At 44.5% G+C, this 14,372-nt stretch overlaps 1 protein-coding gene across 4 annotated transcripts in view; it reads right to left on the bottom strand.

Annotated features, from left to right (window-relative positions):
• Positions 1-5,147: 5,147 nt before the first annotated feature.
• The window catches only part of LOC119956801 (cytoplasmic polyadenylation element-binding protein 1-like), an 82,057-nt gene continuing 72,832 nt past the window's right edge, over positions 5,148-14,372 (bottom strand). For 3 of the 4 annotated variants that reach the window (XM_038784233.1, XM_038784234.1, XM_038784235.1), the window contains exons 11-12: positions 14,042-14,122; positions 5,148-6,804 (exon numbers count right to left, since the gene is read on the bottom strand). In XM_038784233.1, coding sequence (XP_038640161.1) covers positions 6,694-6,804; positions 14,042-14,122 — 192 coding nt within the window. In that variant the 3' untranslated portion in view covers positions 5,148-6,693. The remainder of the gene's footprint in view (positions 6,805-14,041; positions 14,123-14,372) is intronic. The other variant, XM_038784236.1, reaches the window with a different exon arrangement.

The raw sequence follows: 14,372 nt of genomic DNA, 5'->3' as shown, positions 1-14,372 counted from the left end.
TAATACCCATTCCAGCATTTGAGGAACCTTTTACAAGGGTCCTAATTGATTGTGTAGGGCCACTTCCCAAAACGAAAAGTGGTAATCAATATCTTGTGACTACAATGGTCTACTAGGTTTCCAGAGGTCACTCCAGTACACAATATTACAGTTAAAAAGATTGTGGAGTTACTTAAATTCTTTACTAGACATGGACAACCCACAGAAATACAGTCGGATCAAGGATTAAAATTTTACCTCCAGGTTATTCAAAGAAGTCATGGATAGCTTAGGAATAAAACAATTTAAATCAACTGCATACCATCCAAAATCGCAGGGAGCATTAGAAAGGTGGTATCAGACTAATATTAAAGACAATGTTGAGGGCTTATTGTCAAGATTATCCAGAGGATTGGGATAATGGAATTTCATTTGTACCATTTGCAATTAGGGATGCACCAAGTGAATCAACTAAATTCAGTCCTTTTGAACTAATTTTTGGTCATGAGGTAAGAAGATCACTTAAATTGATTAAGGAAAAATTGGTGAGAGAGAAATCAGAACTTACATTATTGTATTAAGTGTAAAATTTTAGGGAACGATAAGGCAGCACGGTGGTGCAGTGGGTTAGCCCTGTTGCCTCACGGCGCTGAGGTCCCAGGTTCGATCCCAGCTCTGGGTCACTATCCGTGTGGAGTTTGCATTCTCCCCGTGTTTGTGTGGGTTTCGCCTCCACAACTCAAAGATGTGCAGGCTAGGTGGATTGGCCACGCTAAGCTGCCCCTTAATTGGAAAAAAATGAATTGGGTACTCAAATTTTTTTTTTTTAATTTTCAGGGAACAATTAAATAGAGCAGGTGAATTGGCTAGACAACATTTAAAAGTTGCACAAAATGTGATGAAATGGATAGCGGATAAGAAATCCAAAGTTTGTAGTTTTGCCAGTGGAGATAAAGTTTTAGTATTGTTACCAGTGGTAGGTGAACCTTTAAAAGCAAGGTTTTGTGGACCTCATCAGATTGAAAGGAAATTAAGTGAGGTGAATTATGTGGTAAAAACACCAGATAGAAGGAAGACTCACCGAGTGTGTCATGTGAATATGCTTAAAAGATGCTTTGAAAGGGAAGGAGAGAAAAAGAAGGTTTTAATGATTCTAACTCAAAGTGACGAACCAAATCCAGATGACTGAATTTGACATACCTCAAATGCCATGAGGTCATGTTGCAGCTGTACAAAACTCTGGTACGGCTGCATTTGGAGTATTGCATACAGTTCTGGTCGCCTCATTATAGGAAGGACGTGGAAGCTTTGGAACGGGTGCAGAGGAGATTTACCAGGATGTTGCCTGGTATGGAGGGAAAATCTTATGAGGAAAGGCTGATGGACTGGAGGTTGTTTTCGTTAGAGAGAAGAAGGTTACGAGGTGACTTAATAGAGGCATACAAAATGATCAGAGGGTTAGATAGGGTGGACAGCGAGAGCCTTCTCCCGCGGATGGAGGTGGCTAGCACGAGGGGACATAGCCTTAAATTGAGGGGTAATAGATATAGGACAGACGTCAGAGGTAGGTTTTTTTTACGCAAAGAGTGGTGAGGCCGTGGAATGCCCTACCTGCAACAGTAGTGAACTCGCCAACATTGAGGGCATTTAAAAGTTTATTGGATAAGCATATGGATGATAAGGGCATAGTGTAGGTTAGATGGCCTTTAGTTTTTGACTTCCCATGTCGGTGCAACATCGTGGGCCGAAGGGCCTGTACTGCGCTGTATCGTTCTATGTTCTAAATTGAAAAATGAGGATGTTCTTAAAATTTGGGATAAATTGTTGAGTTACCTTCCAGAGGAAAAACGGACTGACTTGAAGAGTTATTGATATCACATGGGCAAGTTTGTAGAGATAAATTGGGAAGCACTAAAATGGCTGTATATGTAGATGTGGGAAATGCTGTTCCAATCAAACAACATCCACATCGAGACTTAACCCTTTAAAATTGGCACAGGTTAACTAAGAGATTGAGTGTATGCTTTAAAATGGCATAATTGAAGTGGGTTGCATCCAATGGAGCTCACCCATCATGATGGTACCTAAACCAGGATTACCCAATTGTGTGGTATACATTAACGACCTGGTAATTTTCAGCCAGACATGGAAAGAACATTTAAAGCATCCTGATGGAGTTATTTGATCGACTTCAGGAGGCAGGTTTGGTGATAAACCTAGCCAAAAGTGAATTTGTAAAAGCCCACGTCACTTTCCTTGGCCATACAAACGGACAGGGTTGAATGGTCACACGGGATGTGAAACCAAGAGTCGAGTTTCCAATACGACGGGAAATAATGGCATTTCTTGGCACGAGTGGATTTGATCGAACATTTGTGAAAAAATTTTGTAGCACAATTGCTCCAATGGACAGTAGAGTTTTAACTGCCTGAAAGCTGTGATAACCAATGCTCCCGTGTTGGAGAAGTACACGGGACTCTGATCAGATTGAGCTAAAGTATCTGACTTTAAAGAGACATGCCGAGGCGTAGAGAATGGACTGATCGTGCAGAGATCTTCTTGTTCAAAGAGACCGTCAATCGAGAGGGATTTCAGTTGGAGGAAGACGAATGAAAAAAAAAAAAGGATTATACCCATTTGTGTTTTTTTTTAATGAAAAGTACATTACTGTGTGCATTTCTTAAAAAGGATAGTGAAAAGGTGAAAAATTAAACGATCTTGAAGTTGTTTATTTTTTTCTTGGGGGAGGTGTCATGAGTGCCTTTAAGAAATGGATGTTTTTATACTCTTTCGTTTATTTCATTGTTGGGAGAAAATTTGTAGTTGAAAAATTGAATAAATTAAAAAAAAAAGAAATGGATGTTTATCAGTGACAGCATGGGTGGGGCTGGGCTGTGTCAGCTTTTTACTTTTGTTTTAGGCTGTTTGCTGCATGGTGTGTTTTAGTTTTGTGTGGGAGCTGAAGCCAGACAGAGCAGGTGCACTGTTGATCTCTCTGCCATGAAAAGACCATCTCTTGATCATTTGGTGAATTCAGAATTATAAGTGTTCTGAGTAGCGAATGTAAACCTAATGTGCTTCTGTTAAAGGTGTTTCTTCTGTCTTCTGGATGTTTGTTTGGGAAGTTAAGAATTACTTAGTGTTGTATTCTTTGGGGGGTTGTATTTGAATTGATGGTTACCAAGATGTCCACTGTTTTAAAAAGACTACCACGAGTTCATAGAATAAACATTGTTTTGCTTTAAAAAATACTTTTCCATTTCTGCTGTACCACACCTGTACAGTGGGCCATGTGCTCCCCATACCACAATCTATTAAAAGTTGTGGGTCAGGTGAACCTCCGTGATACACTTTGGGGTTCTCTAAACTCTGGCCCATAATAGTCTAATGCTGCTTTCTCCCCATAACCTTTGATCCCATTCACTCCAAGTGCTATATTCAGCCTCCTCTTGAATATATTCAATATTTTAGCATCAGCTACTTCCTGTGGTAATGAATTCCACTGGCTCACCACTCTTGTGAAGAAGTGTCTCATCTCTGTCTGAAATGGTTTACCCTGAATCCTCAGACTGTGATCCCTGGTTCTGGACACATCCACCATTTGGAACATCTTCCCTGCATCTACCCTGTTTAGTGCTTTTAGAATTTTTGTAAGTCTCTACAAGATCTCCTCCTCCTCTTCTCTTTCTCCTCCTCTCCCTCCCCCTCCCCCCCCCCCCCCCCCCATTCTTCTGAACTCCAGCGAGAACAATCCCAACCTAAATCAATCTCTCCTCATATGGCCGTCCTGCCATCCTCGAATCAGCCGGGTAATCTTTTGCTGCACTCCCGAGAGCAAGAACATCCTTCCTCAGAGGAGACCAAAGCTGCACACAATACTCTAGGTGTGGCCTCACCAAGGCCCTGTACAATTGCAGCAACACATCTCTGCTTCTATACTCGAAACCTCTTGCAATGAAGGCCAACATACCATTATCCTTCTTTACCGCCTGCAGTGCCTGCATGCTTACCTTCAGCGACTGGTGCACAAGGACACCCAGGTCCTGCTGCACACTCCCCTCTCCCAATTCAATTTACAAGTATTGAGTATAGCAATTGCCTCCGTTTGTTTCCAACGTGAATAACCTCACACATACCTAAATTATACTCATCTGCCATTTGATTTGCCCACTCGCCCAACCTGTCCAGATCTTGCTGTAGGATCTCTGCATCCTCATCACAATTAGTCCTCCCACCCAACTTATTAACATCTGTAAACTTGTTACATTTTGTTCCCTCGCCCAAATCATTAAATATATATTGTGAATAGCTGGGGTCCCAGCACCAATCCCTGTGGCACCCCATTTGTTACTGCCTGCCAATTTGAAACAGGCCCATTAATTCCTTTGCATCCTGACTTAAAACACTGGACAGGCAGTTGTCAGTTAGCTACCACACAATCTAGGCATCATCCAAGTACTCCAGTAACTCTGGGAAAAGTTTATTAAACAGCCCAAGAGTTACTCCCCTTTACTAAAGGCCATCAGCTTCATTGCCTTTTGAACATTTAATATTTGCATGAGGTTATTTTACTAACCCAGCTGGAGCAGATTCAGCAAACCTGCAAAATTTACATTGGAATACAATGTGATACTGATGCATCACATTCCTGCAAATTTAAACTGATGAGGGATTGAATTCTCCTCCACAGTGGGTAGTGTAGGACTATATGCAGAAAACAGAATTAAAATAGCCAGTTTCTGCTTGACAGATGTGCAGGTTAGGTGGCTTGGCCTTGTGAAATTGCCCCTTAAGCGTCCAAAGGTTACGTGGGGGTTATGGAGGTAGGTTGGGGAGGGGGCCTGTGTGGTGCTGTCTCCAAGGACCATACAGACTTGATGGGCCAAAAGGCCTCTTTCTGCACCGTAGGGATTCTTCAAAATTACCACTGCAGAGAAATTACTCACTGGATCTCAAATTGCAATTTGCAACTAGTGTTAACAAATGCAGATGAAAAATGGGGTGGTTTAAAGTACATAAAGACAGTTAATGGAACTGACAGCATTAGTGAGTCAGACATTTAGTAGTCATCCAAAATCATTTGCAGAGTTTTCTATGCAGCCCATAGCCACCGACAGATTGCCGATGAACTTCCCCAATAGAAGAATATTTTGAGCAGGACTACTTGATCATTTAGAAACCACTCAATTTATTTAGTTTTATTGGTAATACACTAATAGCAATTTGAATCACAGGATATGAACAAAATAAAAATCACTCCACAACATATTATACTGTGAACATCATGGGTTTTATTCCATTTGGGTCTTTACTTACAGCAAGTCTGGATGTCAATGGCCAGTATACTCCATTCATTGGTCATGACCACACTGAAGGATTGCTACAATTTAGTCACTGCAAGTTCAGCAATACATCAGCAGATGGATTACTGGGGCGTTTGGCCATTATGTACAATATAGGCTCTTTTGTGCCTCTGGTTTAGTGGAAGCAATTGAGAAACTTTTGCACTATACTGGTACATATTAGACACGTTTAACACTAGTTTCTGCTTCAACACGGTTTATTTTGTGCCCAACATTTAACAGCTTACTCCACAACTTTCAGGTAACTGCAGTCACACCTGCGTACCACAACAGTGAGGTAGAGACCTTACTAATGCTCAACAGCAGCTGGGCGAGCGACAAGGCAACAGCTCAGCAAAAAAAAAAAAAGTTTAAGGACACTGGTTCTTTGGCACACAGCTTCAGATCAAAAAACCACAAGAGTAAAAATCTCAACTCCCCAAGACCCAACCAGTTGATGGCCTCGAGCAATAGTTTCTCATCCTTTTTCAACAGTAAATGAGCAACTGCCCGAAAGGGGCATAAACCGGATACTCAGCCTGGCCCGGCCACGAAACCCTTTCTGCCCAAGTACAAAAAAGAAAACCACGTCATCAGTGAGAATGGTGATTAAAAACCTCTACCTACCCATAGTGCAAATTAAAAAGTGCAAAGAACATCTTAAAACTATGTACAGCAGCTCGAATGTCGTTATTCAGTCCAGTTTCTAATCCATAAATCCACACCAGTGGTTGCAAACATCTTGATTTACAACAACGACCCAGGGTCCATAATAGCAGCCCCAGACACAAAAATGTTAAAAGCCACCAGGAGAGAGTCACTGTTGCGTTTGACTAAAACCTTTTTTTAAACAAACAGTGTAAAAAAAACTGGTCAAAAAAATGAAGCCTTAAAAAGGCAGCTGCGTCTGTAAAAACTGAGCGTAAAATATTGAATTTGATTGCTAAATAAAGCACTCCTCTGCCTTGTAGTCAAGTAAAAAACCGGCTGAATCACCAGTATCTGCGGTCCTGATGGGAAAAAGAAATGTAAAGGCACTGTATGGCAACTGCTAGTGGAAAGGTAATGAACTTGCAACATTGTCAAAATGCAAGGAATGTAAAAAAGCCTAAAAATCCAAATGTGAAGCCATTTGCTTCAACACCTTCAAGACCTGGCTATCACCTCGGTGCAGAACTTTTGTCTGGGAACTGCTGTGGTGGGCCCCAATACCCCATGGAATGCACTGTGCATAGTGCGATTGTGAATATTTAAACAGCAAATAGCAAGTGCAGGAGTGAACTTCAGTCTCTTAATCGCTGTTCCCAGTCTGAGCCTATCCCTGGCTCACTCACTCGACTGAAATCAAAATCACACATTTGCTCTTGTGCTTTTAGCTGGAATCCCGGTTCTTTTGATTGCGCATCAGCGGACGGTGGTGACGGAGGACGTCAAGCGAGTGCTGCCACTGCCAGCATGAACGACAGAAATACTTGAAGCAAACCTGGAGGAACAAGTTAACGGGTTAGTTACAGGTAGAGCCAAGCCAACACAAGTCAATTGTTTTCCGTCTTTATTTGAATTCAACGTGACCAAATCAAACTCCATGGTGGTGAAATGGAGATATGGGCCTCACACCCAGGCCCAGCTAAAGCATCCGGAGATACTAGTCAGAGTTTTACAGCACAACAGGCCGTTCAGCCCATTGTGTCTGCACCTATCTATTCCAATACCATTTTCCAGCATTTGGTCTGCAGCCTTGTATTCGCCAGCATTTCAAATGCCCATTAAAATGCTTTGAGGGTTCCTGCCTCTACCAATCTCGGGTAGCATCTGATTCCCACCATCTTCTGGGTGAAATAAAGTTTTTCTTCAAATCCCCCAAATCTGTCCCCAATCTCAATCTAAGCCTCCTGGTTCTGGGCCCCTCTATCTCAGGAAGGGTTTCTTCCCAGCTACCCTAGCTCCTTCAATGTTGTACACCGCGATTGAGTTTCCTCCCACTGCCAGCCTTCTCTGCTCCAAGGAAAACAGCAATCTCTTCATGGCTCAAACGCTCCAGCCCAGTTAACATCCTGGTGAATCTCCTCTGCATCCTTGCAATCACATCGTTCAGTGTGGTGACCAGAACTGAACAGTTCTCTAGCTGTGGCCTAACAAGCATTTTATACAGCTCCATTATAACCTCCCTGCTCTTATATTCTATGTCTTGGCAAATAAAGACCGGGACCTTCAAGCGGCTATTGGATAGGTACATGGATTACAGTAGAATGATGGGGGGTAGATTAATTTGTTCTTGATCGAGGACAAAAGTTCAGCACAACATTGTGGGCAAAAGGGCCTGTTCTGTGCTGTATTTTTCTATGTTCTATATGTCCTTTGAAAATTTTCATTACAACTTATATAAATATATGCTTCAAGCTAATGTTAAATGAGCACACTCAACCACACTCTTAACCCCTTAACATTAAACTAAAACCCCTTTAACTAACAAAAGATTGTGACCAACTCTTGGCTGCCATCTCAGGTAGAACCCTTCTACTGCCCACCTAATGGCGTATTTGACCTTCTCCAATGTAGCAACTCCAGAGGTCACCCAACCCGAGGCACTGGGCAGACTAGGAGACCTTGACCCAAGCAGAACCCGCCTCAGAGCTATTAATGAGGCAAACACAAGGAAGGACACCTGCCTTCACCCCCATTTGCAACACCAGCATCTGCGACATCCTGAAAATAGCCACCAGCAGACACGGCTCTAGTTCAACATTTATGAAACTTTGATGTGGTGTTTAACTTGGGACACGACCAGAACATACGAATATGGTTAGCCGGTCACCCACCACTGGGGAAAAAACACCATCCTCTTCTTGGCCAGATGAGCCCTGTGCACCACCGTGAACTGGATCAACCAGGCAGAGCACAGGAGGATGTGGAGTTCACCCTGTGAAGGGCCTCAGTTCAAGGTGAGGCCCTTCCAATTGACCCACCCATTCACCTCTGTAAATACCCAAAATACTCCCCCACCAGCCCTGGCCAAAGATAAAATTGTTGCCAACAGGGAGGACAGTGGTCCAAGAAGAAAGGAAAAGTCTTCTGCAAAAAAAAAAACAACATGTAAATTTGGAAATATCTGAACAAATTGGTCCCGGGAGTTAACATTTTTCCAACAGTTCCTCAAAGTTGGCAAACCTTCCCTCCATGAATAAGTCCCCCTCCCCAACTCAAAACCCTTTCCCTCCCATGACCTAAATATAAAGTCTAAACCCATTGACACAATGAAATGGAGCTAAATTTAAAATGTTGTCCAAACTGCTCTCAGATTCTCAGGATGGACACTACTACTGGATTCGAGGAAAATCGTGCAGGAGAATGGAAGTGAAATGAAAATCGCTTATTGTCACAAGTAGGCTTAAAATGAAGTTACTGTGAAAAGCCCCTAGTCGCCACATTCCGACACCTGCTCGGGAGGCTGGTAAGTAAGGCAGTTATTAAACCCAAACTAGAACCCCTACAAGAACTCATTTGCCCTCACATGGAATTCGATCACCAAGCCAACCTAATACTTTCTCAATATTGGCAGCCCAATAATAAAACAACAAATTGGTTAAGTTAAACCACCTGACTATTTCTCTGGAGGCACACCCTTTGGATACGCAAGCCTTGCTCACCCAAATAATAATGGATACTAATTTGTTAACTTGACAAAGGAGGATTTGGGGAACAGAGACACACAAAGAAATAAAAACTTCAGGAGGACATTAATTTTATTGTCTGAAGCCTGCCCGCCAAGGACAAGGGGAGGTTATCCCACTGCATGTCCCCATTCACCAGACGAACAAATTTATAGAGCAAAGCCCAATCAAAGGCCACCTGGATTCCCAGATAACAAAAGTTAGATCTGGCCAGGCGAAAAGGCAACATCCCCAGATAAGGGATTAACCTCCCCAGGGGGATAACCAGAAAGTATTCGCTCATCCAAATTCAATTTTTACCCAGAGAAGGTGCCAAAAGTCCCAAGTAGCTTCATTATCGCATCCATATTGTAAACTGGGCCCGTAATAGAAAGAAAATTGTATACAAGGACACCCCATGTTCCTCCCAATTTATCCCCTTCACTTATTGAAATATCTTAACGCTATGGCCAATGGTTCAATTGTTAAAGCAAGCCAAAGCAGACACAAGGCACATCCCTGCTTCATACTCTTATTCAGCAGAAAAAAACCCAAGCTCAAGGCATCTGAGCGAACACTGGCAGTGGGGTTCTATACAGCAAATAAATCCAGGATATGAACTTTTACACAAAGCCAAACCTCCCAAGAATCTCAGATATCCCATTCCACCCAAACACTTCTACAGCATCCATGGAAAGAATGGGCAGCACGGTAGCATGGTGGTTAGCATAAATGCTTCACAACTCCAGGGTCCCAGGTTCGGTTCCCGGCTGGGTCACTGTCTGTGCGGAGTCTGCACGTCCTCCCAGTGTGTGCGTGGGTTTCCTCCGGGTGCTCCGGTTTCCTCCCACAGTCCAAAGATGTGCGGGTTAGGTGGATTGGCCATGCTAAATTGCCAGTCATGTCCTAAAAAGTAAGGTTTGGGGGGGGGGGGTTGTTGGGTTACGGGTATAGGGTGGATACGTGGGTTTGAGTAGGGTGATCATTGCTCAGCACAACATCGAGGGCTGAAGGGCCTGTTCTGTGCTGTACTGTTCTATGTTCTAATCACCTTCGGTTCAGTCACCTTCGGTTCGGGCACTTGAATTTAATAGCAGGCATATATTACCCAACAATTGCTCCCCTTAACAAAGCCTGTCGGGTCTTCAGAGATCACCTCTGGCAGGCAGGGCTACAATTGCCATGTCAGCACTTAGCAAGTAATTTAGCGTCTGCATTTAAAAGCAAGATGGGTTGAAACACCCCACATTCTGTAGAGTCTTCTTTCAGGATCAGAGAAATAGGGGCCCACAAGTGTAACGGGAAACAGAATCCAGGACACATATACCCAATATTATTAAAGGGATAAACTGTCCTGCAAACTAATTCTCAATGGAGAATCCATCCAAGGCCAGGAGCTTTACCAATCTGCGTTCGTCCAATACATTTCAGAATTTCCACAGGGTCCAACAGGGATGCCAACTCACCGGATAAGGATATTCCATCCAAAAACTAGTCATGGCCAAACTCTCCTTGGGGTCTCAACTATATTAGTCCCAATAGAATGCCTCAAAATCTGCATAGACTGTGGGCAGGTCAGAAGCCAAACTGCCACCCGAGTACCTTATCGAGTGACGAGCCAAAAAGGCCTTCGCCATGTTCAGAAAATGCCGCCGCAGCTGGCTCACTGCCTTACCAGTTGACAGCAATTTAAATTGCGTTTGCAGCTTTTTCCTACTCAGCAGCAGCTCCGGAATGGGGGAAGTGAGTATTGATGGTCTACCTCAGTCCACCGTCGCTTCACCCTCAGCCCTTTCCATGCGCGCCTTGTAGGAAACTCTCTTCCTTCCTTTCTCTCTCTTTCTCCCCCCCCCCCCCCCCCCCCCCCCCCCCTCAAGGGCGTCCCACAACATTGGGGAGATACTCACTCACTAAATTTAATATAATCCCCTATGACAGAACATGGGTTCGCAAAACCTGTTGCCCACCAACAATGCGGTATCCAATCTCCATGGCAGACATTGGGAGGGACCAGATTAGCATCCAATACACAAAATGTGGGGCATTTGCCAAATACCCCACCCTCGGAGGGAGATCTACTCACCACATTAAAAAGTCAATATGCAAGTAAACCTGATGGACGTAGAAGAGAAAAATCTTTATCCCTCAGGTGCAAAGGAAGCATGGCAGGGATTACATGTCTGCTGTTAGGATCAGGATCCGCCAACATCTTGGTAGCCAAAATGTTAACCCTTTGATCAAAATTGCCCCCATCTCCCCCTTCTACCAAAGCCAGAGTGAAATCCTTGACCCACCCACCCCTTCCGCAACTTCCCTTGCCTGCAAATGGAGTCTCCTGAAGAATTACATCAGCATTCAAAATAGCAAATACCCCATGACCTTAATTCAACCCTCTTGGTGGCCAACCCAATTGGGGGCCTTCCCCGCCAATCCAGAGTCAGCCACTTCCACCCAGAGGAGTCATCCAATAAGCTAATTATTTAAAACCAAACTAGCATAATGAGCTGCAGTCCATCAGCAGACATCCCAGAGCTGAAGGGGTTGGATTATGAGGAGAGGTTGAGTAGACTGGGACTGTACTCATTGGAATTTAGAAGGATGAGGGGGGGGGATCTTATAGAAACATTTAAAATTATGAAGGGAATAGATAGGATAGATGCGGGCAGGTTGTTTCCACTGGCGGGTGACAGCAGAACTAGGGGACATAGCCTCAAAATAAGGGGAAGTAAATTTAGGACTGAGTTTAGGAGGAACTTCTTCACCCAAAGGGTTGTGAATCTATGGAATTCCTTGCCCAGTGAAGCAGTTGAGGCTCCTTCATTACATGTTTTTAAGGTAAAGATAGATAGTTTTTTTGAAGAATAAAGGGATTAAGGGTTATGGTGTTCGGGCCGGAAAGTGGAGCCGAGTCCACAAAAGATCAGCCATGATCTAATTGAATGGCGGAGCAGGCTCGAGGGGCCAGATGGCCTACTCCTGGTTCTTATGTTCTTTGGCTAGTAGGGTGGTCTCCGCCCAGAGTGAAGAAAAATACCAATAGAAGTATAAAATCTCCTTAAAACATCACACTCTAACAAGGAGCTATATATTTCTCAATGGTTATAGCACGAAGAACAAAACCCCACAACATTAAGCCGCCCCCCCCCCCCAAAATCGAACTTTCACACATCCCACACAAGAAATGTAAACATGTATAAGAAACCACAACTCCCCATATCCAAACCCAACTTCAAACCTCAAATCAGCTTATATCCAGCCCACGTTTAAATGCAAGAATTCACCTCCCGCACGTCAAAAAAAAACGACTTCCTCGCCTCAGCAGTGCTGGGTACACCACCTAAATTAAACTCCACTAGGGAGACTTTAGCGTTGTTAAACACAGACTGCTTCCTTGCCAGCTCTGCACCAACTTCTTGAAAAAGGCTAGTGGCTTGGCCTTCCCACTTTTAGTCTATGTTCCTTAGCCCATCTCAAGACCAGTTCCTTTTCGTGGAAGCTCGTGGCAGTCTGGCAGAGTGTCCGGTGAGCTTGATCCAGCTAGGGAGGGGGCATGAATCTACCTTCCCCCACCATCTTCCCAAACATCTTTGAAAAGTATTCTGGGGGAGTTGGGCCTTCAAATCATCTCCAGCAACCTGATATCCTGCCTCCAAATCATCCACTTTGGCCCAGTGCTTTATTCACACCAGCCAGAGACATCTCCACTTGTGGAGGGGCAATCTGACCACTAATTTTGCCACCAAGCATCTTGGCAGTTAGCTGCATGGTCGGAGCCTCAGCTGCAGCCTCTGCCATTTTTACCACTGAAGAGTCCCAAGAAGCCTCCAATTCCTTCGATGAACTTCTACCTTTGCGTTTCTTTGCCCTGCTCCTTCTGGGCATATGTCAAGTGGGGTTTTAAGCAAAAATACCCCCAGAAACTGTCCAGCCTCTCTCCCTCCTCCGCTCCTCTTTCTTCTCCCCCCCCCCACCGCCCAACTTATCTACCGGTCCTGCTGCCTTCAGTCATCTATGGGACATACACCCCAAGGTCCCTCTGGTCCTCTGTGCTTCCCAGCATACTATATGGTGTATTTTCCAGTAATCTGCAAAGTTGCTGATCATACCTCCTCCTTCCCCATCAACACCATCGATATACATATCTGTTCTTCTAGCTCTCCTTGACTGTTGGAGGCCTACGTTTTACCCATGTGGCTTCAAATTGAGAAGCCGAAGGTATCATCCCTCCTCACTGCAGGAATGGATGCCTGGACCAATAATGCGACCCTCCACCCCACCCATAACCCGAAAGTTCAACACCCTCAATTCATCTGCCACGCCAGAGACTCCTAGCATAAATACCATCTAGTCTCACCATAGTCCCTGGTGTCGCAACATGTCTATCTTCACTCTGCCAAAATATGGAAAAAACAAATCTGTCTAGAAGGTAGTGAATCACCTGCTACCTCCACTCCATATCCCACCCCCCCTGCCAAATTCTCCCCCACCCACCCAAACAGCACTAGCAAACCTCCCCACAAGAATGTTGGTGCAACCCATTCAACTTGTACAGGTCTCATATTCCCAGAAATAGACTGATCCAGGAAACTAAATCCCTCCCACCTGCACCACATGTATTTTCTCTGTCCTCCCAATCCTATACTCACTGGCACGTGGTTGTGCCAGGTTGAATCCTTCGATACAACCTTAGAGGTGCTGCTTTTCGATCTGCTACCCAGCTTCCTAAATTCTTGTTGCAGGATCTCAACCTCTCTACCCAGGTCATTGGCACTAATGTGAACCATGACCTCTTGACGGTTCACGCTCCCGCTTCAGAATGCCCTGCAGCAGTTCGGTGACATTCTTGACCCTGGCACCAGGGAGGCAATGCACCACCCTGGAATCACATCTGATCATAGAAATGCCCTTCTGTACCCCTTACTAGATAGTCTCCTACCACTATAGCTCTTCCACTCTCGTTCAGTGGAGCCGCCCACGGTGCATGAACATGGCTTCACTCCCCGGAGAAGGAACAGTCACCACCCCCACCCCCAATGAATTAACCATCCTGTTCCCAAGCCAAGAACTCACTGGATCTCTGCAGAAGAATGGTCCTGGCTGAGCACTGCATGCCTGACACATGGAATCCTCCAAGTAGGGATCAATCTGCACCTTTAACAAGAAAGATATTTCAGTAAGTAAAGGTGGCATGGCGGCACAGTGGTTAGCACTTCTGCCTCACAGCACCAGGGACCTGGATTCAATTCAGGTCTTGGGTGACTGTGTGGAGTTTTCACTTGCGTCTGCATGGGTTACTCCAGGTGCTCTGGTTTCACCCAGTTCAAAGCTGTGCAGGTTAGGTTGATAGGCCATGTTAAATTGCTCCTTAGTGGGGTTACAGGGGTAGGGTAGGTGGGGGTAC

The sequence above is a fragment of the Scyliorhinus canicula genome, chromosome 24, assembly GCF_902713615.1.
Source record: "Scyliorhinus canicula chromosome 24, sScyCan1.1, whole genome shotgun sequence".
NCBI classification, from domain to species: Eukaryota; Metazoa; Chordata; class Chondrichthyes; order Carcharhiniformes; family Scyliorhinidae; genus Scyliorhinus; species Scyliorhinus canicula.
The sequence above is the reverse complement of the archived record's forward strand: the minus strand, read 5'-3'. Positions and strand labels throughout refer to the sequence as shown.